The sequence below is a fragment of the Ochotona princeps genome, chromosome 22 (assembly GCF_030435755.1).
Source record: "Ochotona princeps isolate mOchPri1 chromosome 22, mOchPri1.hap1, whole genome shotgun sequence".
Classification (NCBI taxonomy): domain Eukaryota; kingdom Metazoa; phylum Chordata; class Mammalia; order Lagomorpha; family Ochotonidae; genus Ochotona; species Ochotona princeps.
Window position 1 is genome coordinate 32,080,731 of NC_080853.1, and position 24,001 is coordinate 32,104,731.

The following is a 24,001-nucleotide window of genomic DNA, read 5'->3' on the forward strand; positions in this document are numbered from 1 at the left end:
ACTCCGCAAAGGCCAGTTCCAGCACAGCCATTGTGTGACGCTTCCACGACCACTCAAAGGGGACAAAGCTCTTTCAGCCTGGGTGCCCTAGTGCCTATGATACTCTCTCATGCCTACCATATACCGCTGATCATTCAACTTCTCATGTGCATGCATTATCCTGCAACCCTGGTTAGTCTGCCAGCAAAGACTACTTCTTAGGGCTCATCTTGTTCACATCAAAGAAGGCATTTATATGAGTCACTGATATGGCAAGTGGGTTCACCTGTAGTCTTGGCACGTGCGTGCACACACACCCAACCCTTTGTAAAAACTGGGAGTGTGCTCTACAGAGGGAGGCTCTGGTACCTGTCGTGGGACAGTCTGAGCTGCTGGGTTTGCTGCTCGTGGGCGTTGATGAGGAGCTTCTTCAGCAGCTCGCATTGTTGGCTGAGGTGCAGGTCGCGGATTTCCTGCTCCTCAGCACTGTGGGTGTTGATCATTTCCGACCACTCTTTTGTGTGCTGCGCCACAATCTCTTTGACCTGTTCGGGGGTGGGGGAAAGGTGATGGTGTCCACTGAACTGAGAGCATGATTGGTTCTTGCATTCACATCCTGCCCACCAGTCTACTTGGTGAGTAGCAGGACAGCCACAACCTAAACAAATAGTTTGTGCTACTTGAAGCCAGTGCTTACTGAAATAAACCAATCCCTTTGCCTCTAAATACTGAACCATGGTTTCTGTTGCATTTCCTAACTAGCCTTGCCCACATTCTGGTTTATCTGGGTTTTGAGCTCCTTGCTCACATGTAACAGAATTCTCTTCAGCTCATACTTTTCTATCTTCATCAGTAACTTAGAGCCATGACTTACTTAATCCTAATAGATGCTGGGGTAAAAGATGCCCCTCTCCTAGTATCCATGCCCCTTTTACTGTGGTTTTGCAGCTGTTCGTGTCCATTACTGAGAACTGTTTCTCCATGTCCCTGCCCCTTGCTAACCTTATGATTTGCTTTAGACAATGATATAGTATCAGAAGTAAAGCAAGCAGAGGCTGGGAAAATGCTTGCCTTTATGCTGTGCTTAAGCTCTTAAGGCTAGCCTGGGACTGAGCCTGCTCTAAGTCAGGAGGTCATGGAGAAGAGAACAACCAGCAGACGTACAGTGGGGACATGTCTCTGTAGACCTGCACACCAGGGACATGTGAGTGTGCCCTCCTGAAATATGGACTTCCAGGCAGAGTACAACACAAATTTCTGACCCAGCCAATCATGCGCTAGTAAGCAGTAGTTGTGTTAAGGCACTTCATTCTGGCAGTTCACTATACAGCAAAAAGTCAAGGGACATCATTACCAATGTTTCTTCTTTCCTACGTAGGCAAAGTATCCACAAATCATGACATGTGGCACAAGCTTTAATTCTTCAGCATTTGAGAAAGTGAGAAACTTTCAAAGACATATGGCTTAGCTTCCCATATACTTCAGGCTATCCAGAAGACACAGCACTGCAGAGGACTTCCAGAACAGCACATCTGGGCCTTGTCTACGGAGAGCTATGGGGCTGGAGGACAGAGCTGCAGATGGACCCGGGGAGGCTGGCTGACGTGGCCAAAGCTATTACTGGGAGCTTTCTTTAAAAACTGTATTATCGCTGGAAGAATTGTTTGTGTTCTTGACTGGAACTTGCACTGCATTCCCCCAAATGTCCACAACCTTACTTAGGGTCTCTTGAACTTTCATTCTCTCCTGCGTGTGGGGAAATCCAAGTAATTAGGCTCATCTCTTATTTATCTTCGCATCCCAAACTTCACTGTAGTTAGAATAGAGTATCAGTGACTCAACTCCTAACATGTCTAATATTATTTTAATAGCAAAGCATATTTTATATATTGTAAGGGGAAGTATATTTTGCACTTTATACAGTATTTCTTTTTACCCTCTTCTAGTACTAACAGGCAGAAGGGGTCATCTGGCTTGTGGGTTGTATAAAGCCTGCAAACAAGGCAACCACAGTTGGGGATTCATAAGTCAATAATCTGTAGCAGGCTGTTTTAAGTTGACAATTTTATATGGGCTGCAAATGATGTTGTAAGCACCCAAATGGTCCTTGGCAGAAAAGGGGTTCTTCGTGTCTGCTTAAGAGTCACAGACCATAAATATTGTTAGCATATTCCTAAAGATGAGACATTTGGAGCAGTGACTCTGCTCCAAATGAGTGAGTCTCAGGAATACACAGACCATGGGATCCTTCCACTTCTCAAGACCAGCTCCAGCCTACTGTCATTTCCTGTTCTACCAGAGACTCTTTCTAAAAAAAAAAAAAAAAATCATGAAGTGTCTTTGGCAGGTGACTGCTCTTAAAACGGTCACTTTCTTACCTTGGATTTGTGATCTGATGTCAGTGTCTGAATTTTAATTTCTGTTTCTTTTTTCATTTCAAGACAATTACTTCCCCTGAAAATAGAAAACTGTAAATGAATGCTAGAAATTATAAATCTCCCCATTCCTTTGCTACAAAGCTTCCTGATGAAGACAATATCTTCATCAAGCATGAGACGCCATGGCTCATTGGGCAACATCCATTTTTCTAGTAACAGATTCACACCTTTCAAAATATTATCTGTATTATGATTATTCAATTCAGCTACTCCACAAAGAAATGCTTTAGACCTAATAATTATTTCATTGTCAATGGTCTCTTGTCAGAGTTTCCATTTTGGTTCACCATTTTCTTCCAGCCATTTTTCATTTGTTTGAGAAAATATTATTTGGGATGAAAAAACAAAAAACCAGAAAACAGGGAATCAGCTTTGAAGTGAATTTTTAATTCTTCCCTTTTAGTCTTTAAAGCCATACTTTTGTCTTTCAAGCATGCCAGTGAGGAAGAAAATAGCATTTTCTGGCAAAAGAGGGTAATTTTGCTTTTTATGCTATTGCAACAAGGAAACACACACTAGGCCAACTGCCCGGCAACCATTACTGCTTATTTCCATGGTTGTTTTCCTTTTGGGATATCTGTATTGTTGCTGAAACAAGAGTGGGTCATGAGCTTCTGTCTTCAGTACGCATGCTCCGGTTTATAAAAGCGCAACCCAGAATGCTTCATTATGCTTCAATAGAAAGTTTCTTTGGAAAACGTACGGCTCTAAAAATGACCATTCCTCCTCAATTCCTGGAACCAAATATTATCTTCCCTGCTGTGTTACTCTGTGAGCTGGCAGCAACGCTGAAACATAGCCTTGCTTTAGTTCTACACAAAAACCTTCCACAAGGATAAGTGTAATACAAGGACACACTTTGTTTCTTTATAGTCTTATCTGATAGAATACCTAATGACTCCTATGATACTAAACAGCAGGATTTAGGGATGGCACTGTGGTGCAGAGTATTAAGGCACTGTCCAGAGTGCTGGCATCCTAGAATGGATTGCAGGTTTAAATACCCAGCTACTCCACTTCCAACCTGGCTCCCTGCTACTGCAACTGGGAGAGGACCTGGGCCCTTGCTACCCAAACAGGAGTTCAGGATGGGGTTCCAGGTTTCTGATTTCAGCACTGCATGGCTCAAGCCTGGCTGTTGTGACCATGTGGGCAGTGAGGCAGTGACAGAAGATCCTTGTTTTTCCCACTTTCTCTGTCACTCCACAGTTCAAAGAAATCTATAAATCTATTAAAAAATAATAAAAATCAGGACTGCGTTCCCATCCAGTGACATACATCATAATCTTTATTTTCGAGCCATGTAAATCAACCTCTGCAGTTTTGAATTTTACTACTTCGGTTTTTTTCTTTATTCTCCCCATTGCTTTAAAAGCCCTTGAGTTGAAAACAAAGGAGACCTAGTAGCTAAGTCACTTAGCTAACAGAGACAACACTTGAACCAAGTACCTCTTCTCCATGACAATGATTCCTCCCAGCTGAGTATGTAAGAGGAAGAGGAAACCTCTCATTTGGGTTAGAAACGCATCCCTCTGGTTTTAGGAATCTCCAAGGACCTTAACAACTTTCACTCCACAACTTTTTCAATTACAGAGTATTTGTTTATTTCTGAAAGGTGCAGAGGCAGGGACCTCTCATCCACTAGTTCTTGCTCCAGATGCCCTCGCTTGGCAGTCGGGCCAGGACAGGCCCAGATCAGGAGCTCTGGAACTCAATCTACTCCCGCGTGGTGGCTAACTCTTTGAGCCACCATCTGCTGCCTCCCACGGTCTGCAGGGGTAGGAAGCTGGGGAGTAGAGTGAAGCTCCAATTTAAGTCCAGGCATTCCAGCATGGAATGTAGGCACCCAAAGTGACAGCTTCCCACTGTACCACACATCTCTCCCACCCATGATTTTTTTAACTTAAAAAATGACATCATTTTTAGCAAAGAAACTTCCTTCATGGTGCTTGAACCTGAAATCTCATAATGAAAGATTCCATGTGAAAACACAGGGAGAAAATTTCAATAAAGCCACACCCCAAAATACACTTGTTGTTTGGATAAAATAACTTGTGACTAAAAGTAACTTTACTCTTAAAGAGTATCGTAAATTTAAAATATGGTGTAAGGATCCATGATGAACGTTATCAATATTTTAGTCTAAAATGTCATTAAATATAAAGAAAAAAATTTTTAAAGCCCAACTGCCGATGTAGTAAAAGTTGAGAAGTTCCTGCACATGTTTGAGAGTTCCCACATATCAGCCACCATTACAGCAGTCAGACTGACTGTAACAACCAATGCTCAGCAGCTAATGTCCAAGTGGTATTTCTCTGGAAAATACAACTGTAACAAAAATGAAGTCATCTCTCAAACTGTGGCCACAGCGCAACTCTCCCAGATAATATCAGTTTCTTGGCTGGATACCTGAGCTATGGCTATATGAAATGTTAGCATACAGGGAATGGAAGAGTATAAGGGAACTCTGAGCTACAGAAGTTCCTCTTCCAGCTGCAGGGGATGCCATCCCAGACACCTGAAACCACAGATAGCACTAAATGGTTCTCATTTGTCTCCCATAGCCACACACATACCAACACATATTTTACCAACTCGATAACTTTGACCTTCAAATTCATAAACAAATCCTTGAAAAAATGAAATCTCTTATTTTCCGGGAAAAACCGACAACACTAGATTCATCATTATTAATAGGCAACTGAACTGTGGAAAGACAAACTATAGAGAGGGAGGAAATTTCCAGACGGAAACAAGCAGCCTTACCCCTTTTTCTTCATGGCCTTCTCCAGGATCTTTTCATGAGTTGACTTTTCTTTGTCAAACTGTGCCACAATCTTGTCAACTTGTGTGCAGTGTAACTTCTGCATGGTGCTGTGCTCCTGAGCAAGAACAACCTGTCGTTACGAGCTGGACTTGGGGTGGGCAGACACCATTTCACATGGTGTTGGGCTGTCTTTTCCATCAGTGCCAATCATCTCAAAGGCCTTTCTTCTACACACAGAGGAACATTTTCCCATGCAGTTTGCACCCATTCTCCTCTGTTTTCTGAGACTCTTCAAGGTCTATTGCTTCCTTCACACATTGGTCCTCACACATGCAAGTTCAGTCACTAATTTTTTTCCTTCTTTACATGCTTACTCAACTAATGATCTTGTGATGTGATTTCAAAGCACCTGACACATTTCAGAAAGTCTTGAATAGCATCACTATCCCAGGGGAATGACTACTGGGACCATCACCAACAGCTGCATTTGAAGCTACATCGTTTCATGTTGTCACCAACTTTCTTATCTGAATGTATTCATGAGGATGCCTGGGCAAGTCTGGAAACTATGGTCTTCAGTTCAATATATAATTTAGAATATTTCATAAAATGGGGCTATGGGAATACTAGGAAAATAGCCAGATATATTTATAAACATTATTTCCTCCTGAGCAATGAAAAAGGGATTTGGCTATAGCCAGGGACTTGTGTGAAAATGCATTTCTTTGGCTGTAAGGCTCCCAATTACAGAGGAAATCAATGCAATCAACTTGAAGGGTACTTGATATGAATGTCTGGTCTTACTCTTGAGAAACTGGGAGAACTAGGATGTTAGTTATGGCCACTAAAGATGCTATTCAGATTATATAGCCATGATCACTGTCATATTTACTTTTGCTTACATAAAACAAAAATGTAAGTAACTGAATAATAAAGCTATTCTCTTCCTAAGGTAGGCTCAGTTTTAGGCAAATTTAATGAATGAACGCCTTTAACAAGATTTTATAAAATATAAGAGTACTCCAAAAGTTTTATGGAGAACGTACATGATGAAAAAATTAGGCACAGAGTTCCAACATTTTTTTGCAACAAAATAGATTGATCTTTTAATTTCATTTTCTATGACCCCATATAAATGAGGAAATGATTCTGGATTTCCCCAAGTCTTCCTTAATTTCCCAGCTCTGTTACTATAAATTTAACCCAGGATTTGATTGACAATTCAATTATAAACACATTCTTCAGAAATGTACTGAGGCACAAGGCCTCAGAGCTCTTTTCTTTGGCAGAGGAAGTCCAGGAGGACCATGCTGCCATGGCATGATTTCTGGGATGGGAATTAACAATAAGGCTAAAGGGGCTGTTATCATGACATGAACTGGAGACCAGGGAACAACAGCATCTTGCTTCATTTGTAGTTGGAACACTCCTTACATCTAGTCACATGAACAGGTGCACAATCCCTGTGCACCTTTGTTACAGTGCGCTTTGTTCTGAGCTTCAACAACATAGCCTCCAGTCACAGCCTTGCGTCCTTCACTCTTATGTCCTGGAACCAGGTCTTAACTGTTCACCTTTAGTTAGCTAAAATAGCAATTCCTACTTCACAGGACAGTCAGGGTTAAAAGTTAAATTTCCTACATACCACATTTTCACTGTCTATAATACATTACTCAAAACATAGTGACATACAAGCCTACATATACTGTTCCATACCCATGATAACATAGGGAGAGTAAGCTGGGAGAAGGACCATAGATCATAGTAATTAAATCAATAAACCTGAATCAACCGCTCCAGGAACAGAGTAACACATAGATGCATCTTTACACGTATTTAATTACTCTTATAATGTCTTTGGGGGATCAGGGACTACTCCAGGAAAAAAACACCTTTATTCCTGGTATTATTTCTAAGATTTAGCAAACATCATGCTTGTCTAGCACACGTGTGGGTAAATAAATAAGAATCACGCTCTATTAAATAAATATCTTTGAAAAAATCATTAAAGCACAGGAAAAACAAAGGATGTCAGTTTGGAAGTAAGCTGACACAGGTGTTTTCTGAGGAAAATATTCCAATGAACCTTAGTGATGTAATTAGATATGAGGAATGAAGCTATCGGCACCAAGTAACTGTTGAGGACAGATTCAACTCTATGATCTAATGCTCCATAAGCTCTGGGCAGATGCCAGAACTTGGCATAAAAGCAGGAATGAAGTAGGTGCTCAGTAAATAAAAGCATTTGCTGTATGAATAAGAAATAAGCATGGGGAAGCTGACTCCCAATTCAGTTCATGATTAGCCAAGTGGCCTCATGCAATACCTACTAATCTTTCCAGATCTCCACATCTTCATTAGGAAACTAAGCAAGATTCCCTTGCCCAATCTAATTCACAGGCTGTCTGTGAGGTGCAAAGTTACTTCACGTATGCAGAAATCACTGCGAAACTTTAAAGTAAATTCAATTGAAACCACCACACTGGGGTGGGCATGTGGCACAGGATATTAATTCGCTACTTGCGGTACCTGCATCCTGTATCAGAGAACGGGCTTGAGTCTCAGCTGCTCTGCTTCATCACATTTTTTTTTTAACCAATGCATTTGGGAAGGTGGTGGATGACTGTCTAAGGCTTGGGGTTTCTATCAGCCCTAAAGAAGTTACAGAGATCCCTGCCCCTGGCTGCAATGTGGTCCAGCCTTGGCTACTGAGGGGACAATTGGGGGAATAACGAGTAGATGGAAAGTTTCTCCCTGCCTTTCTCTCTCTCTTTCTCTCTCTCCCTCTCTCTGTGTGTCTGTCTGTCTCTTGGTCATTTTACCTTTTCAATAAAAATGTATAAATATAGGGTCTGGCATGGTAGCCTTGTGGCTAGAGTCCTGGCCTTGAACACACCAGGATCCCATATGGGTGCCGGTTCTAATCCTGGCAGACCCCCTTCCCATCCAGCTCCCTGCTTGTGGCCTGGGAAAGCAGTTGAGGACAGCCCAAAGCTTTGGGACCCTGCACCCACACTGGAGACCTGGAAGAGGCTGTAGGCTCCTGGCTTCCGAGCGGGGCAGCTCTGCTGTCTCGGCCACTTGGGGAGTGAATCAATGAATGGAAGACCTTTCTCTCCATCTTTCCTCCTCTCTGTATATCTGACTTTCCAATAAAAATAAAATGAATATTTAATAAATAAATAGAAAAGAATAATTACAGTATTGGATGCTGGTTTGAGTCACCTCTATTCTGCTTCCTGCCAATAACGTTCCTGGGAGGCAGTGGATGACACCAGTCATACTGAGAGCTGGATGGAGCTCCTGGATCCTAGTTTTGGTTTGGCGTAACCATGGCTGTTGTGGGCATTTGGGAGTGAATTAGTGAATGAAAATTCTCTTTCCATCCATGCCTCCCTCTCTGCTGAGAATGAATGAATGAATAAATAAATCTTTGAAATAAAGGACAGTAGTTTTTCTTTTTATTTAACAAGTTGTTAAAATGATCCAGTTAATCCAAAGAGTAAGAAAGCCAATCCTAAAAACTCAAACTTTCTCTCTGGGATGAATATTCCATTCCTGGGTGGTAGGCAGTGATGGCTGAAGTGATTCCTGAAGACAGTCTGGATTCCAGAGAACATTCTGGAATGAGGAGCCCACCAAAGGACTCCAGTGAAACCTTAACCTCATGGTCTGTAGAATCAAGGAGTCAGGAAATGCTTTCCAAGCCCATTTTAGCTACAAAATACTTCATAGTTTCATGTTTTGGGTCATTAATTAAAATAAAAAAACACAATGGAAGAAACATTTTTTCCATTCTCTTGGGTGAATAGGACCAAAAATAACATCTCGACTTAAAGCCAACCCTAAAAAATCTAAAATCTAAACTGTTCCAAATCCACACATTTCTGAGCATGGTTGGGAGACCCATAGGTGATGTTTTCCTGACCGTTTAATGTAGACAAACTATGCTCATGTGCAAAATTATTTAAAATATCATATAAAATTACTTTCAGGCTGTAGGCACATGCTATGTGTGAAACATGAAAAGGATTTCATGTTCAGGCTTGCGTCTCCTGCTCTTGTCGCTCATTATATAAACACAAATATTGCAAGAAAATCACAAACCCCAAACATCCATATCTTGCTGCAAGCATTTTGGATAAAGGAAACTTAACCTATGTGTTTCTTGCCAAGTTGAAGAATGAATTCAGCTTGTTTTGGAGCTGTGCCCATAAACTGCTATAGTAACATTGTTGTGACCGTGGCAATGGGTGTGAAATACAGTCAGTGCACTGTGTTTGTTCAGCATGTAATCCTGAAATTAAGTAAAAAAGGACTTTGTGTGGGGCAAGTTTGTGGCATAACAGGTTAGACTATCTCCTGCGAAGCAGGCATCCCATATGGGTACTGGTTCCTTTCCTGTCTGCTCCACCTCTGATCAAGCATCCTGCTAATGGCTAATGATCCTGGAAAAGCAGCAGAAGACAGCCAACTTCTTTGGGTCCTTGTCCCTAAGCAGGAGATTCTGACACTGCTCCAGTTTCCTAGTTTTGGCCTGGTCCAGCTGCAACTGTTGTGGCCATTTGAAAGTGAGCCAGTGGGAGAAAGTGCTCTCTGTCTTTCTCTCCCTGATCTCCTCTACACTACAGATGAAGGACTAGCTTGCAATACCATGTGTTGGCCCCAGAAATTTGGATTTTGATTCTTTCTCTAACACAAGCCTGAGACTGCTTAACACATGCTGTATTTTATTATCTGATCACTTTGGACAATTGAAAAGCATGCCTAGGGATGGTATTGTGGCATAATTGGCGAATTCTGGATGTTCTACTTGGATCCAGCTCCCTGGAAGAGTAACAGAAGGTGGCTCAAGTGCTTGGGCTCCTGCCACCAATGTGGAGAAGCTGCTGGTCCTTGCTTTGGCCCAGCAGAGGCCTTGCTGTTGATCTATCTCTCTCCCTTTGTCTCTCCGTGTAACTCCAACTTTCAAATAAATAAATCTTAAAAAGAAGAAGAAGAAGAAAGAAAGAAAAATGAAGCATGCCTACTTATTAATCTCTGCCCTGGATCCCAGGAACTTCTGTGGGAGGGTTAAGTACTGTTGCTTTTTCAGTGTCTCAACTAATGAACACTTGGAAACCATTCCCCAAGTTTCCACTTCAAACTGAAAATGTAGTTCTAGAAAGTGAGACACAAGTAGAAGGCTGATTGACTTCCGCACTCAGCAAGCTGAAAGCAATTGACCATCACCATCTTCCACAATGTGAGATTGTCTCAAGGACCTCAAGGTCACTGGTGCTCACATACCCATCACTCCTATTCTTCCTTTCCTATATATATTGAAACATCACAAAACCTATTTCTACCTTTCTCTTTTGCAAATGGTAGATCCTCCTCTTTAAAATAAGTCAACATGTGGCGAGCTGTAAAGGATGTGAGTGAGAGAAGTAAACAGGTTCTATAACCAGCATTGTTATAAATGCAGAAGGTACAATTGAGGTTTCAGGAGGGATATTGTGATTATTTCAGAATGTATATAAAGTGTGTGACACAAACACGCCGCTCCATAAATGCCAGACTTATTAATCATGATAATGTCACGGAAAAGATTCTAAAATATAGATTTTATCAACTGCCTTGCCAAATTAGCCTGTATGAAACAGTATCCCCTGCGTATTTCAGGTGGGAGATGAAATTCATTCCTAAGCTTCTACTCACTAGCTTGTTCTCGGGCTTTCCAAGGTGGATGACTCTATGAAGCAAGCAGCACAGTGAATCCACCTGCTGAGAAATGCTCCTGGAAAGCATTGACAAAGGCAACAGGGACCTACTACATATTTCACAGCAGCAATTTAGTTCACTTTCCTTACTTAAGGCATTTTGAAGGCCAGCGCTTCATCTGCAAAATGCACACAGGTGCTGCTATGCAAGTCTGGACAAATTCCAATGTACAATTTATTGCTATCATGATGTGGAATTCTAAGCTGTTTTCTACAAATAAAGCCAATTTGCTTTCTTTCACATGTGGCATTTACAGATTAGTGAATGCCCAGAATATCTCCTTGCCAACCAGAGAGAAGACTGATAGAGGAAAGAACAGGACATGCTGAGTAGAAGGAAGGAAGCTCCCCCAACTAATTTTAGACTTTCTCCCCGAAACACTTTCCACATTTACTGCCTTTCCGATTGCAGACGTAGACCTGCTAATTGACCAGATTCAGTTTGGAGCAGCGTGAGTCACAGGGCTGGACAAAAAATGCTCAGGTACTCTGTTCTGTGTGATGTAGGTCAAAGAACTAGGGAACACCCTTCCTAAGCAACTGCGCAGGAAACACACGTGTGAACACGGTCCAGAGCAGAGGGAGAAATTCTTTAACATCCCATTTGCAGACAGTGAATTTGACCCAATGGAAGGAACTGGTTCACTTGGCAAGGCATCCAATATTCTACACAGAATAATGCACCAACGATGAGTTCTGGACTCAGATGACTGGCTGCTCCCTGTGTCTGGGACATTAGTTGAATTGTTTAACCCCAGTAATCCTTAATGTTCTCCTATACAAAATGAGGACTTTAAGAGGATTTCCATTACACGGTTGAGCATATAAAATGGGATAACACACGGTAAATGCTCAGCACAGAATCTACAAGATACAGGCATGCAAAATTCCTAGTTGCTATTGTTGTTATTAATATTTCCTGGGCAAGCAAAAATCTTTTACATTTCCAAACAATCCCAAAGGCCACTGAAATGCCTACTCAATGAGATCCAACTGAAATGGAAGGAAAATATGTTAGGTAATGTTGTGACATATGGACACAGCACCATTTCTAATAATTAGTCGTTTAAGTTGCATTTGTTTCTATTTCCTTTTCTGTCTCTTTTCCTGGTGCCTTTCCATAGTCCAGCTTGTGCTCATAAGCAACAAAATTGAAATTCCTAATTTAAGTAGCCCTATCTCCAATAGCTCCACACTTAGAAAAATCTGTAGCAGATTTCCCCCCATTGGACCGTCAAGGCAATTCGACTGAATGGAACTACTCATGAAACACAGGCACAACTAGTGCTTGCAGTGATCTGTGCATCAGCAAATCCATCAAGCCATCTGTTCATTACTAGGCCATGATTAGATCCAAGTTCTCAAAGAAACACATTAGCTAAAAGGATGATGGAATTCCAGGCCACGCTCTTTTTCTCTATCCCTCAAGTTGACATGCTTCAGTGTGAGGCTTGGGTCAGGGTATGAAGAAGTCAGAATGCATGATTAGTTTAAAAGTATTCAAAGGTCTTCCTAAAATAAGACATTTTCCCCTTGCCTCAGTGCCCTTCATGGAAGAAGACACAGATTATCCTTCTAGCAGTAGCAGATGTTGCTCTTTGTTTTGGGGGGGAAGAGATGCAGCATTCCTTTTCTCTTTTCTCCATCAGGGGAAGTAGGAAAGATGCTATTCCTGGGGCTACCTCCAGCTGTTCTCCTAAATCTGCACCTAGGTCTCATAATTTCTCAAAATCATCATCAAAAAGATGTTTCTTATGGGTAAAAAAAAAAAGAAAACAAAAGCACTTTTCAGAAGTGCGACACTGGACCAGGCTTACAGAATAGGGAAAAAGTGAGAAGTGCTCAGAGCCTGTTGGCATCTTCTTCCACCTGTTGTAGGTAACAAACTATCTGGCCAGAGTCCTAAAGAATTCAGTTATTGAGTACTAAGATTGTGAGTTGGTCTTTAACAGATTGGCAATCATCCAACATATGATATAAAGCAGTTTTACTTGTGGAAGAGTATTTAAATGTGTGAAATTTGATCATGATGTTGAAATAATCATTGAAAATGTTAACTACAAGTCAGTGGCAACCAAGACCAAACAGACTAACCAGTTTCATTGCTAACGGTGAAGGTATCATTTTTCAGTTGGCTATTATTAGTGCACAAGTGGTATTTTGATCTATCAAGGATAAATAGATGTAAAATACAAACTGTAGCTGCAGGCTTTCATCAGACAGTAAAAGTAAAAACAAAAACCAAAACAACACACACACACAATCACACAGACACACAAGATATTATACCTTGGCATGTTTCTTCTTTAAAGAACTTAGTTCCTTCTGCTGTTTCTTTAAATGCTTCAAGTAAGCCTTGGGAGGAAAAGATGATCAAATTAAGTTTTCTGTAGTCTCATTGAGGACACCAAGTGGGAAAGAAAAATATATTGGTTTCACCTGTATATATAATACAAGGAGTGTTTCAAAATTGGTTGAACAATTTTACCTTCATCTGTTTCAAATCTTCTATTCTCACTTGAGGGATGAGTTCAATACCTAGGGAAAAAATGAAATCACTCTCTAAAACTTAGAGCTACTGAAAATGCAAAATTCATTTTTTAAAAAAATCTCACCTAGAGACTTTGAAGTAGCATTCTATGGGCCACGTTAAGGATATATCTTTAATGCCTACTTCAATGCAACTAATTAGACACCTGAAATGCTTAGTGCCAAATCCCCCGCAGAAGGAGCCTGAAAAGGGGGTTCAAGTGTGTTTGCTCTGGACAGACTCTCAGAGTAAACAAATCCCTAAGCCAGTGAGGTTGAAGGGGCAAAGCAAGGTGGGGTCTAATTCCGGCTGAACTGCAACCTCAGCTTAAAGTCCCCGGGAACTTGCTGCTGTCAACGGCGCTCAAGAACTCAGAAAGTCTGGCTTTCACAACTCTGGGCTGATCAGTTGAGAGTGTCAGAGGTTTCACAAAACTTCCAGGCATTTCCAAGCTGGGCAGTTCTCCAGGAGAGCAAGGCTCTAGAAAGCGAACAGCCTTAATAGCAATCATCTAGTCCCCACAGCAGCTGGGAAGGAGCAGTGGCCACACAAAGGGGACTGATCAAGAACAGCAACCTCTGTTGATGTAAGTTCACTCTTAGTTCACTCTGTATTTCAAGGCATATCGCACCCAGTCAATCTCAACCCTATCCCCAGTTTGATCACCATCAAAGATTGAAATTTATTTCCAGCTCATTTGACCAAAGTTAAACTTGGCTTATAAGCCTCATGTTGTTGAGCAGAGCAATGCCTTTAACATAAGGAAATAAGCCAATGTACAACTGGATGCTCACACAGACCTAGAGTAATATGTGAAGTCATCCTGCTCACTGAGTGATGCTAGATCATGTATTGTCATGACAACCAATGTTGTAGAGGAATCCCCTAACAGTTGCTGTTTAACTGCAGATTTTCATCTGAGACATAATGAATGTGCACCCTACTCTAAATGAATCCTATTAGAATCTCAAACACTAGCTTATCACATTCAGGAAGGAAATATCAAGTCACAGGCTTTTGTCTTTCAATTCAGTTCATCTTAAGATTTGCAAACCTAGGGCTGGCACCATGCTGTAGGAGGCTAGATCTCTGCAGCACTGGCATCCCATGTGGGCACCTGTTACTGTGCCAGCTGCCCTATTTCCAGTCCAGCTCTTTGCTTATGGCCTGAGAGAAAAGCAGAGGATGATCCAATCTTTGGGCCCCTAAACCCATGTTGGAGACCCGGAACTAGCTCCTGCCTTCAGATCGACTCAGCTCTGGCTGCTGTAGCCACTGGAAGAGTGAGGCCATGGAAAAACCTCTTTCCTCTGTCTCTCCTCTTTGTTTAAACTTGGCATTTCAAATAAAAGACAAATATTTAAATATATATATTTGCAGACCCAGAGGATGCAAAGGCTGCAAAAAGTGGGTCTTGACAGAGAAATCATTGCTCTACCATTCTGTGACGGAGCGTCTATGGGTCTATGGGTTCTTCTCTGATTTACTAAATCACAAGCTACCTTCCTACTCTATGGGAAGCAGCCAATGAGACAACATAGGGCAAAAGAGTGAATGCGGTATAGCTAAAAGCTCCCTGCCTTCGGTATCAGTCCTTTGAAGAGAATTTAAGGATTTAGGGTACATGCCAAATCCTAATTGGACCCAGCCTAATGAGACTGTTTTTGGTTTGGTCTTGGGTCACTAAAATCTTAATTAATAGGAACTCAGAAACACATAAACCTGCTTTAACTATACAGATTTTCTTTTTTTTTTAAAGGATTTTAACATTTATTTTTATTGGAAAGTCAGAAATACAGAGAGGAGGAGAGACAGAGAGGAAGATCTTCTGTCCATTGATTCACTCCCCAAGTGGCTGCAACGGCCAGAGCTGAGCCAATCCAAAGCGAGGAGCCAGGAACTTCCTCCAGGTCTCCCTTACGGGTACAGGGTCCCAAGGCTTTGTGCTGTCCTTGACTGCTTTCCCAGGCCACAAGCAGGGAGCTAATGGGAAGTGGGGCCACTGGGATTAGAACCGGAGCTCATATGGGATCCTGGCATGTTCAATGCCAGGACTTTAGCTTCTAGGCCACTGTGTCAGGCCCCCCTCTTTTTTTCTTTCTGAGGAAAACAAAAATTACATAAAAGTGTTGGATTCTACTAGTGATTTCATCAAAGAGAAGCTCACACTGGAGTCACTGAGGAGTTCAAGGCTTGATGTCTGAGCTAAATGCATTTAAACAGCCATGTTTGGCTGGTAGCTGCTACGTTGGACATCACAGTTCTATAGGCTTCTCTGGCAGGAAAATGTGCTTCAAAGATTTTGGCTAATTGAAGCCTCTTGATAAACTTTTTGTTCTTATCAATATATCTTCTTAAAAATTATCTGTTTTTGCTCAAACCTGAATTCAGAAATTAGCCTCTTGCTATTAAAGAAGTTATTTCTGTTTGCTCAAGGCAGAGATATTGCCTATCCATTGAGTCTATCTCCAAATGTTCAAAACATAAGAGTTTGTGCCCATGTCTTGGCCAGACCCAAATCAAGGACTCTGAGTCTCTCATGGAAGTGGCAGAAGCCCAAGCACTTGAGCCACTGCCGGATGCCTCTCAAGGTGCCTTCAGCAGGAAGATGAAAACAGAGGAGCCGGGACTCGAACCTAGGCACTCGGATCCAGGGTGAAGGTGTCCCAACTGGTGTTAACCACTACAACAAATCCCTTCTTCTAAAATCTAAAAGAAAACAGAGCAGCCTCAGTGCCTTCACTTGTGTTAACTGTGTTTCAGGAAAGAATTTAGAACTCACCTTCACAGATGTTAACAGCAAACATTGCCCTTGCCACCTCATCAACATCTGTTCTTAGAGCTCATCTCCCACGGCTGGCATCTGTATTCCCTTGCCCGAGGCCCGTCTGTGTCCTCTACCATCCACTTCACCATGCTTTGCCAATCTAGACTTGTCAGCGAATTGATCCCAGGCTCAGGGTAGACATTCCTTTCACCCTGCCAGGAAATCTCTGAGGTTGTGTGCTGATACCAGCTCCAGAATTGCCCTAGGAGAAGTGAACTCCAGGCACCTCAGGGCCACTGGCTTGCACACACTTGGCTGCCTTCTCTGTCTTGGGTCACTTCCTAGACTCCTGCCTGCATCTACTGTATTTCCTGCCTAAATGACTTGTGCTAGAAATCTCGTCTCGGGTCCTACTTTGGGTTGACCTATGTTAGGACAGTTTTCTCTAGAGAAGGGAATTTCACATTTTCAAATGACATCTCTTTCCAACCAAGGCTTCTGGAGTAGAGGTCAACTTCACTCTTCTACCTCACCCCAAATCGTGGAGAACAGCCACACAGCTCTCTCGTACAACTATGCTATTTTCTGAAGACTTATGATAAAAGAACTGGTCCCTCACTCGTCCCAGACTTGAGTGCATACTAGGCTGCCTTCTCTGGGTTCCTGCTCTGCTGCTTCCTCTTCTAATCACTCATGTTGTTCAAACCTAAATTGGAATCTCCCTCCCATTTCTGAACAGTTAGAACTTTCTACACCCCGCCCCTGCTGGCTGTTGTGCGGGAGCTTGTCCTAACCCCGCCTCCCCTGTCTTGTCCTCACATAAAAGTGCATGGGCTGTCCTCCTAGAACCTGGGACTCGTGACGAAAATGCCAAAATGAAACAACAGCACACCCTTTCCCAGTGCATCTGTGCACACAACTGGAGTGGAAGTGACGGCTGCTTGACTCCTTTGAGTGTGCCTCGTTGGGAAGCAGGCCTGAAGGTGCTCTGAACACTAGCATGCCCCATGCCAGAGTTGGGATCACCTCTGTCCTCACTGCACTGGTCCCGCTGCACTGTTCCGCAGGCCCCTTAATGCACCATACTTACTGACATCTCAGGGGGTAATACAAGAACTTCAAATGCAAACTCATCGTCAACTGTCAATCTCTGCCTAGGTTACCACTGTTCACAATGGCCAGGTCTGGGATGAAAGAATCAAAGCCTGTATGGTGACTCCTTCCAGGGAAGCACAAACAGCTGCAGACTCAGTACAAACTGGGCCACTTTGGTGCAGCCTCATTTTCTAATTTGCTTCACAAAGCTCACTGTATACTTCATTTCCTGCTAAATTACTAAGGCGCTTCAGCATGGGAAAGCCTGCCATTTCTTACCTTCAACTGCAGTACTGTGTGTACTTAAACTCGCAAACAACTCAATTCCCTTATGTCAATTAGCCTGGAATCTCACTTTAATGGGAACTATACAAGGGTGCTTTAAAAAGTTTGTGGAAACATGAAATTAAAAGATATTTCTTCTGGAGCAACAAAAGAAGTTCTAAAGTGCACACACTGTTTTTCATAATACGTATTTTTTGTGATCCTTCATATGGACAATTTTCAATCTGCACCAAAATAAACGGATCTTTTAACTGCATTTTTTTTTTCAGGAGTTTGTTTAAGTTTCCTTGTTTAGGCTGAGTCATATACCATTTGCATAAAGGAAACTCTTGTTGAAGTAACAAGAGGGACCACTGGGCACATCCAGAGTGGATGCCAGCCCAATTAAAATGGAAAGCTATTTTAAATAAGTAGGATGGCTATTTTCTGACATATCGGCTGAACATTACCCTGTAGGAAACATTATGGCTGGGTGACACCTCTGATGATCTTTCGTCTCATGTACAAGGAAGCACATGGAGCTGACCTTCATCTGATCACATTATAAATAAATAATCATGACTGTGGAATACCTAGGTATCAGGGAAATTACTAATAAAGGAAGGTAGAAGTGCCACGTTGTCCTGATGCTGGTTCACCAGCCTCACTGCCTGTCTGGAGCCCTGGTACAGTATCAACTACAAGCACATGATGATGTGTCAGCTGACAGCATCGCTGGGTTGAAGGTTCTACCATCAAGGACACTTCTAAAACTGTAGCTACTGTGTGCCATGTAACTAAGGTGCAGGAAATCTGGCAGATGAAGCCCAAATGTCGACTCTTAAACATTCTGGGGAATGAAGCAGTTTACCCAGTCTACCAGAAAGCACGCTGCTGCTTTGGAGCTTTATGGAGCAATGAGAATTGGTAAAAGGACAATTCTAAAAACAGTTTTCCTCCAGACTGCGTAGAAAGGATATAAAGTTGCCAACACAGACGGAGGGCAGGAACAGTCTCCCTCCCTCACCTTTCTTTGCCTCCACGCCAGAAGCGAGGGCGGCCGTGGTGGTCGGTCTCAGCTCAGAGCTGCTCTGTGGGGTGACGCTGGCTTTGGCAGTGTTGGCCTTTCCCTTTTTGTCATTCTTGGAAGTGTCACTGGGCACGTCTGCTATGTCACTCTGCAACAGAAACAGTCACTGAAGGTTAAATACCTTGCCCATTGTTTATTTTAGTGAATCCAGTTAGAGCCCTGTGACTTCTGTTGCACTCTCACACTTGAGTTCTCTTACAGGGTTTCTGTTTGGCAAGAATAAACTACATACAGTTTCTTTCAGCTCGGCACAGGGTCAACCCATGGAAAAAAGACCCAACGCTTCCAAGCACGGTGTAACTTCTGTTTTTTTCCTAGCTGTCAGGGAGGCTGTCGCTCCACTCTAAACTGAGGAATTTGGTTTGAACAAACTGGGCATGTGTTGGTAGACTGCTGAAACTCTTGTTGCATGGACCAGTTTTTTCTCTTCTTAAATCTTTAAACTTGTTATGCTTATTTATTATCTTATCTTGTTTTTTAAATAGCTTTTGCCAAACTCCCCCAATGTAGCACTCTTTAATCAAGTGTTTCCACTTACCGTTTCAATGCCCATAGCTCTCATTTGGTCTGCTCTCTTTTCCGTAATTGAGAGAAATTTCTTTGGATCTGATAAAGCATCCACGATATCTGAAAGTTAAAAAAAAAAAAGGCTATTGATTCTTTGTTTTACTAAACATATCCAAGAGAATTCAGTTAATACACCGTTCTTAATTCTAGAAATGTAACATTCTTTGTATTAAGTGTCTTCTCCCAGGACACAAAGCAATCAGAATTAGCTGCAAAAAAATCAGCAAAGGCAAGATAGTTTTCTCTTTCTCATTTTTGTTTTCTCCAAATAATGAAGACAGGATGACAGAGCAAACTGAATGAACTGCTTTGAGTTCTCTTTTAAAACTCTTACTAAGATATTATTTTATATGAGAGAGAGAGAGAGAGAGGGAGAGAGACAGAGAGAGAGATGTTCACCTCCCAAATCGCCACAACAGCTGAGGCCAGCCCTCCACCCAGGTCTCCAGGAGACAGCAGCGACCTAAACGCCAACATCAGCTGCCTGCCTGGGTATGTTCCAGCAGGCAGTCCAACCAGAAGGATAGTAGCCAGGACTTGAATTAGCATTCTAAAATGGAATGTTAGTGCTCCAAGCAGTGCCCTAACCTGCCATACCACAACGCCTACCTCTGAGCCTTTGGTTCTTAACTCTTACTTCTGAGTGTTTCAGCAAGCTGAAAGTGTTTTCTTTAGTGCCAGGCTCCATCTGACCACTTGGGTATAACCCAACCACCCTGTTGGGTTAATGTGGAGTTTCAGTGAGTCCATAAATGCAGAGTACCTGCTGCGTAGAAGGTGCCAAGTCTTATTTTTATTTTGTTTCACTTGTTGTTTTAAAAATATCAATTTATACATTTTAATTTATTTGAAAGTCAGAGAGGAAGATAGAGCTCTTTAATCCACTGGTTTACCCCCCAACTGTCCACAACAGCTAGGGTTGGGTCAAGCAGAAGCCAGGAACCAGAAACTCCACAGGACTCTTCCATGTGCGGGGAGGAACTTAGTCTGCAAGCCATCGGCGGCCTCCCAGGCTCATTAGCAGGAAGCTGGATAAGAAGCCAGCATTCTAGTATGGGATGGGGGCCTTCTAGAGGCAGCTTAGCCCCCCAAGTCACCATATCCATACCAGTCTTACCTTTATACAAAACAAAAACAAAAACTAAACAAAAAACTAATGCAATTAGACAATTTTGGTACCAAAGCAGATAAACAGAAATATTTCTCCAGTGTTTTCTCAGCAATAACTTGCTCTTAAAAAAAAGTTTAATCTTTTTATAGCTTTATTTGAAGAGTTCCAAGTACTTTCAGAGTTTATATAATTTTGCACAATTTACCAATATTATAGAACATTCTGATTATCTCACAACACAGTATAGTTTATACATTTTAAAATGATGTATGTTTATAAGCTTTTCCTTAGCAAAATTACTTTTCCAACTACACTTAAATGGAATGAGATGTTCTTCTCAGTCTCCTGCCTCAGCACTAAACAGACATTGCTTATACAGTAAGATGCAGTTTTATTCACTAGCTGCATAGATATCATTACCTTAATCTACCCTGAATGCTTCCAAAGGGCCAAGGGAAAACAGAACTCAAAGATACATCTGTTTTGGTGCAAGCAGCTCTGAAATCCGTGCCTGAGAGAATCTTCAAACCTTTCATGGAAATGCATTACTATGAAAAAAATGATGTGTGGGTTTTTCTGCCAAAAAAGACTTATTTTCTATTTTTCACCAACTTTTTGAAGTGTCATTGTATTAAGAATTCCAGAAACTATAGGGGGATTATACTGCTGGACCCCAAAGTTCAGCCTCTTTTGAATGTTATTATTTAAAATATCTTACTTGAGATGTCTTATTTATAGCCATATATGCTTTTTTGAAAAAGAAAAAACAACCAAGAAAATGCATGCATTATGATAGTATTCTTGGCCAAATTGAAGCAAGAATATACAAAATGTAAGTAAGGCTTCCTCAAATTAAATAACCTCGGACAAAAAGCAGAATTTTTGAAAGGTCTGAAGGGCTTGTTCGGCTATTTGAAAGGAGTGCTTTCTTGCTGGAAATTTCCACTAATAGTTTAGAAGCTCCAGAGTTATCCACATTTGTCAGTGGTGGATATCCTGCAGTAGGTTACAGACCACCACAGAAAAGTGGCTACTGAATACCCAGGATGGTTCCACCAAAATTTTGCAGGGAAAAAAAAAATCAGCAATAGAGGATCATGACCTGTGCTGGCCTCTCTTACCCGTTCTAACTCAGCTTTTCCTCTGACTAGAGGCATACACATGTTACACATACAGACAGATAAATGCATAGAAGATGAGCAATTATTGCACATCAATAATAATTCAAGGAGTCAGTGTTGCGGGTAATGAGGTGAGCAACGGATTCCAATGCCTGAACTCATAAGGACAACTTGAGACCTAGCTGCCCAGCTTTGCTGCTCCAGCTTCTTGCTAGTATGCATGGGAAAACACTGGCAGATGGTCCAAGCGCTTGGGCTCCTGTCACTCACAAAGAAAGCCCAGATGAGGCTCCTGGCTCCGGACTTCAGCCTGGCCAGCCCTTGATTTGGAGGGATCCGTTGGGCAAGTCAAGCATGATCCAGTTGCTCTCTGCTCCCATAATCCACTCTCATCAGATTCCTACGTCTATAGGGTTGCTTCACGTTAGAACACTGACCTCCAAAATGTGAACCAAATAACAACCTTTTTCCCTCTGGAGTGGCTTGTCTGAGTTTTCTTAGTTGACGCAGTGAATGCTGACTAACACGTGTGGGGCTCTGTGACTGCTGTATCATGTTGTGAATCATTCTGCTTTCTACAGGACAAACCATAAACTGTGGCAAGAATTGATGTTAAATGCTGGCCTTCAATCACCAGCAGGTGAACAGACCTATGTAGGGACTGGTCACATTGTGTATTCAGCAGTGTAGATTTATAGCACACACACATTGCTGACTCTACGGAACCTACACACATGAGCTCGGATACTTGGAGGTCACAGTAGGGCCTCAGAATCTTGGTTTTCATTAAATAAGCCAGTCTGCCTTTTTGTTTTTTCTTCAGTTTCTTTTTGCAAGTCATAATGGAACTTGATGCATCTATATTTTTTAAAGTACCAGCTATTTCTGGTTTTAGTGTCCTACGTATACTCTGTTTTTTTTTTTTTTTTTTTTTTTTTGCTTCTCCTTCCTCCCATCCTTCACTTCCATATAAAGTTGAAAGCAACAATTTAGGCATCTCTAAGAACTAAAAATGAAGACAGTGGTTCATTAGCACAAACTTCCAGATACTTCCTAATTTTGCAGAAGTAGGTTTGTCAACCACTGCTTTTCAAAGCATTTGGGCGTCTCAGTGGTAAGCAGGTGTCATGCACCTGGACTCCCCTCTTTATAGCCACAGGAGCGTGCCCCTAGCATGGGCCTATTCAGATTGTTTCTAATAAGTGGGGGAGGAATGAAAATGCATGCTCCACAACAGCTGAAAAATAGTGCTAGTCAACATTGCCAAATCTCATAACTGTGATTTTTGGGTTAACAAGCGATTACAAACTCTCTAAACCATATTTCCTAGAATGCCAGAAGATGCAGGAGATACTTGGGAAAACAGGATCCTGTGCCCACTCAAGACTAAGAAGTGGTCACAGCTTGCTGCCTCAAAGCATTCACAGTCCGTTTGAGGACACTGTTCAGTGAGGAGTATGTTTACATTTGCTTTATCTAGCATGGATATTTGCCCTCACTTGGGACAACTGCATCCAATACCAGAGTGCCTGGGTTCAAGTCCCCGTCTGGCTCTGAGCCAACTTTCTACTAATGCGCACGGGGGAACCACGTGGTGACTCAAGTACTTGTGGCCCCACCGCCCACAGAGGAGGCCCAGCTGAGTTCTGTGCCCCTGATTTCAGCCTGGCACACACTCAGCCACAGCTCTTCCATACATTTCGGGGAAGGAAAACAGAGCATGGATGGTCTCTCTCTCAATAAAGAAGCACAGATTCTAGAAGTTGTTGTCTAGCAATTCTCAATGAATTTCACCATAACTGACCTTGCTTTGTTCTCACACAGAGCATTTATTCTTATTAACATTTTCTGTAGTTCAGAGAGCAATACAATGCATAGTAATGATAGTTTGTAAATAGTTGTTTCAACAAATATTTAATGGAATTTGGCACTTTAGCACCCACAAAGGAGAGGTTTAAGGTACATCAGGAAATCGTGAGAATGTATTGTAGGAACAGAATCTTAATTAGGGGTAACCTCCCTTGGTACGTGTGTTATAAGATACAGGCAAGTGTCTTTGACAAGTGGTTGGAGGAAACCCTATGCAGGCAGGGCACACAGTAAACAAGAAACACCAGTTTTCATGCTGTATCTTAATCATAGAGTTATGGAATGTGGGGACAGGCAAACAACCAAAGGTCACTTCAGCTAGCTTGTGTGCCAGAACCTGGTTGGAGCAGAATCTACAGATGTGTGGAAGGGCCGCTAGGCTCTGCTGGAGGAACAGCATGCTGGCAGGCTTGGGCAGAGCTCAGCGACATGTAAACACCACACGGATGCCTCAGTTCTTGTAGCTGCTCTCCTCCCTGCCACTCTGCAGTTATAAAAGGAACAAAACCCACGCAAAGCCACAGTGGGTGGAGAAGCATCTCTGGGACTGTTTCCCGTCACCAGCACAGGGCTAACAGTGAGAGAGCTGTGTGATGGACACATGGCACTGCACCTATAAAAAAAGAAGAAAAAAAAATTCC

General features: G+C 42.1%; 1 protein-coding gene across 3 annotated transcripts in view; it reads right to left on the reverse strand.

The window, feature by feature from the left end:
- The window catches only part of PLCB4 (phospholipase C beta 4), a 350,035-nt gene that overhangs the window by 17,545 nt on the left and 308,489 nt on the right, over window positions 1–24,001 (reverse strand). For all 3 annotated transcript variants that reach the window (XM_058679484.1, XM_058679483.1, XM_058679485.1), the window contains 7 exons: window positions 19,231–19,319; window positions 18,630–18,780; window positions 13,435–13,484; window positions 13,236–13,301; window positions 5,184–5,299; window positions 2,358–2,433; window positions 349–524 (listed from right to left, as the gene is read on the reverse strand). In XM_058679484.1, the coding sequence (XP_058535467.1) occupies window positions 349–524; window positions 2,358–2,433; window positions 5,184–5,299; window positions 13,236–13,301; window positions 13,435–13,484; window positions 18,630–18,780; window positions 19,231–19,319 (724 nt within the window). The remainder of the gene's footprint in view (window positions 1–348; window positions 525–2,357; window positions 2,434–5,183; window positions 5,300–13,235; window positions 13,302–13,434; window positions 13,485–18,629; window positions 18,781–19,230; window positions 19,320–24,001) is intronic.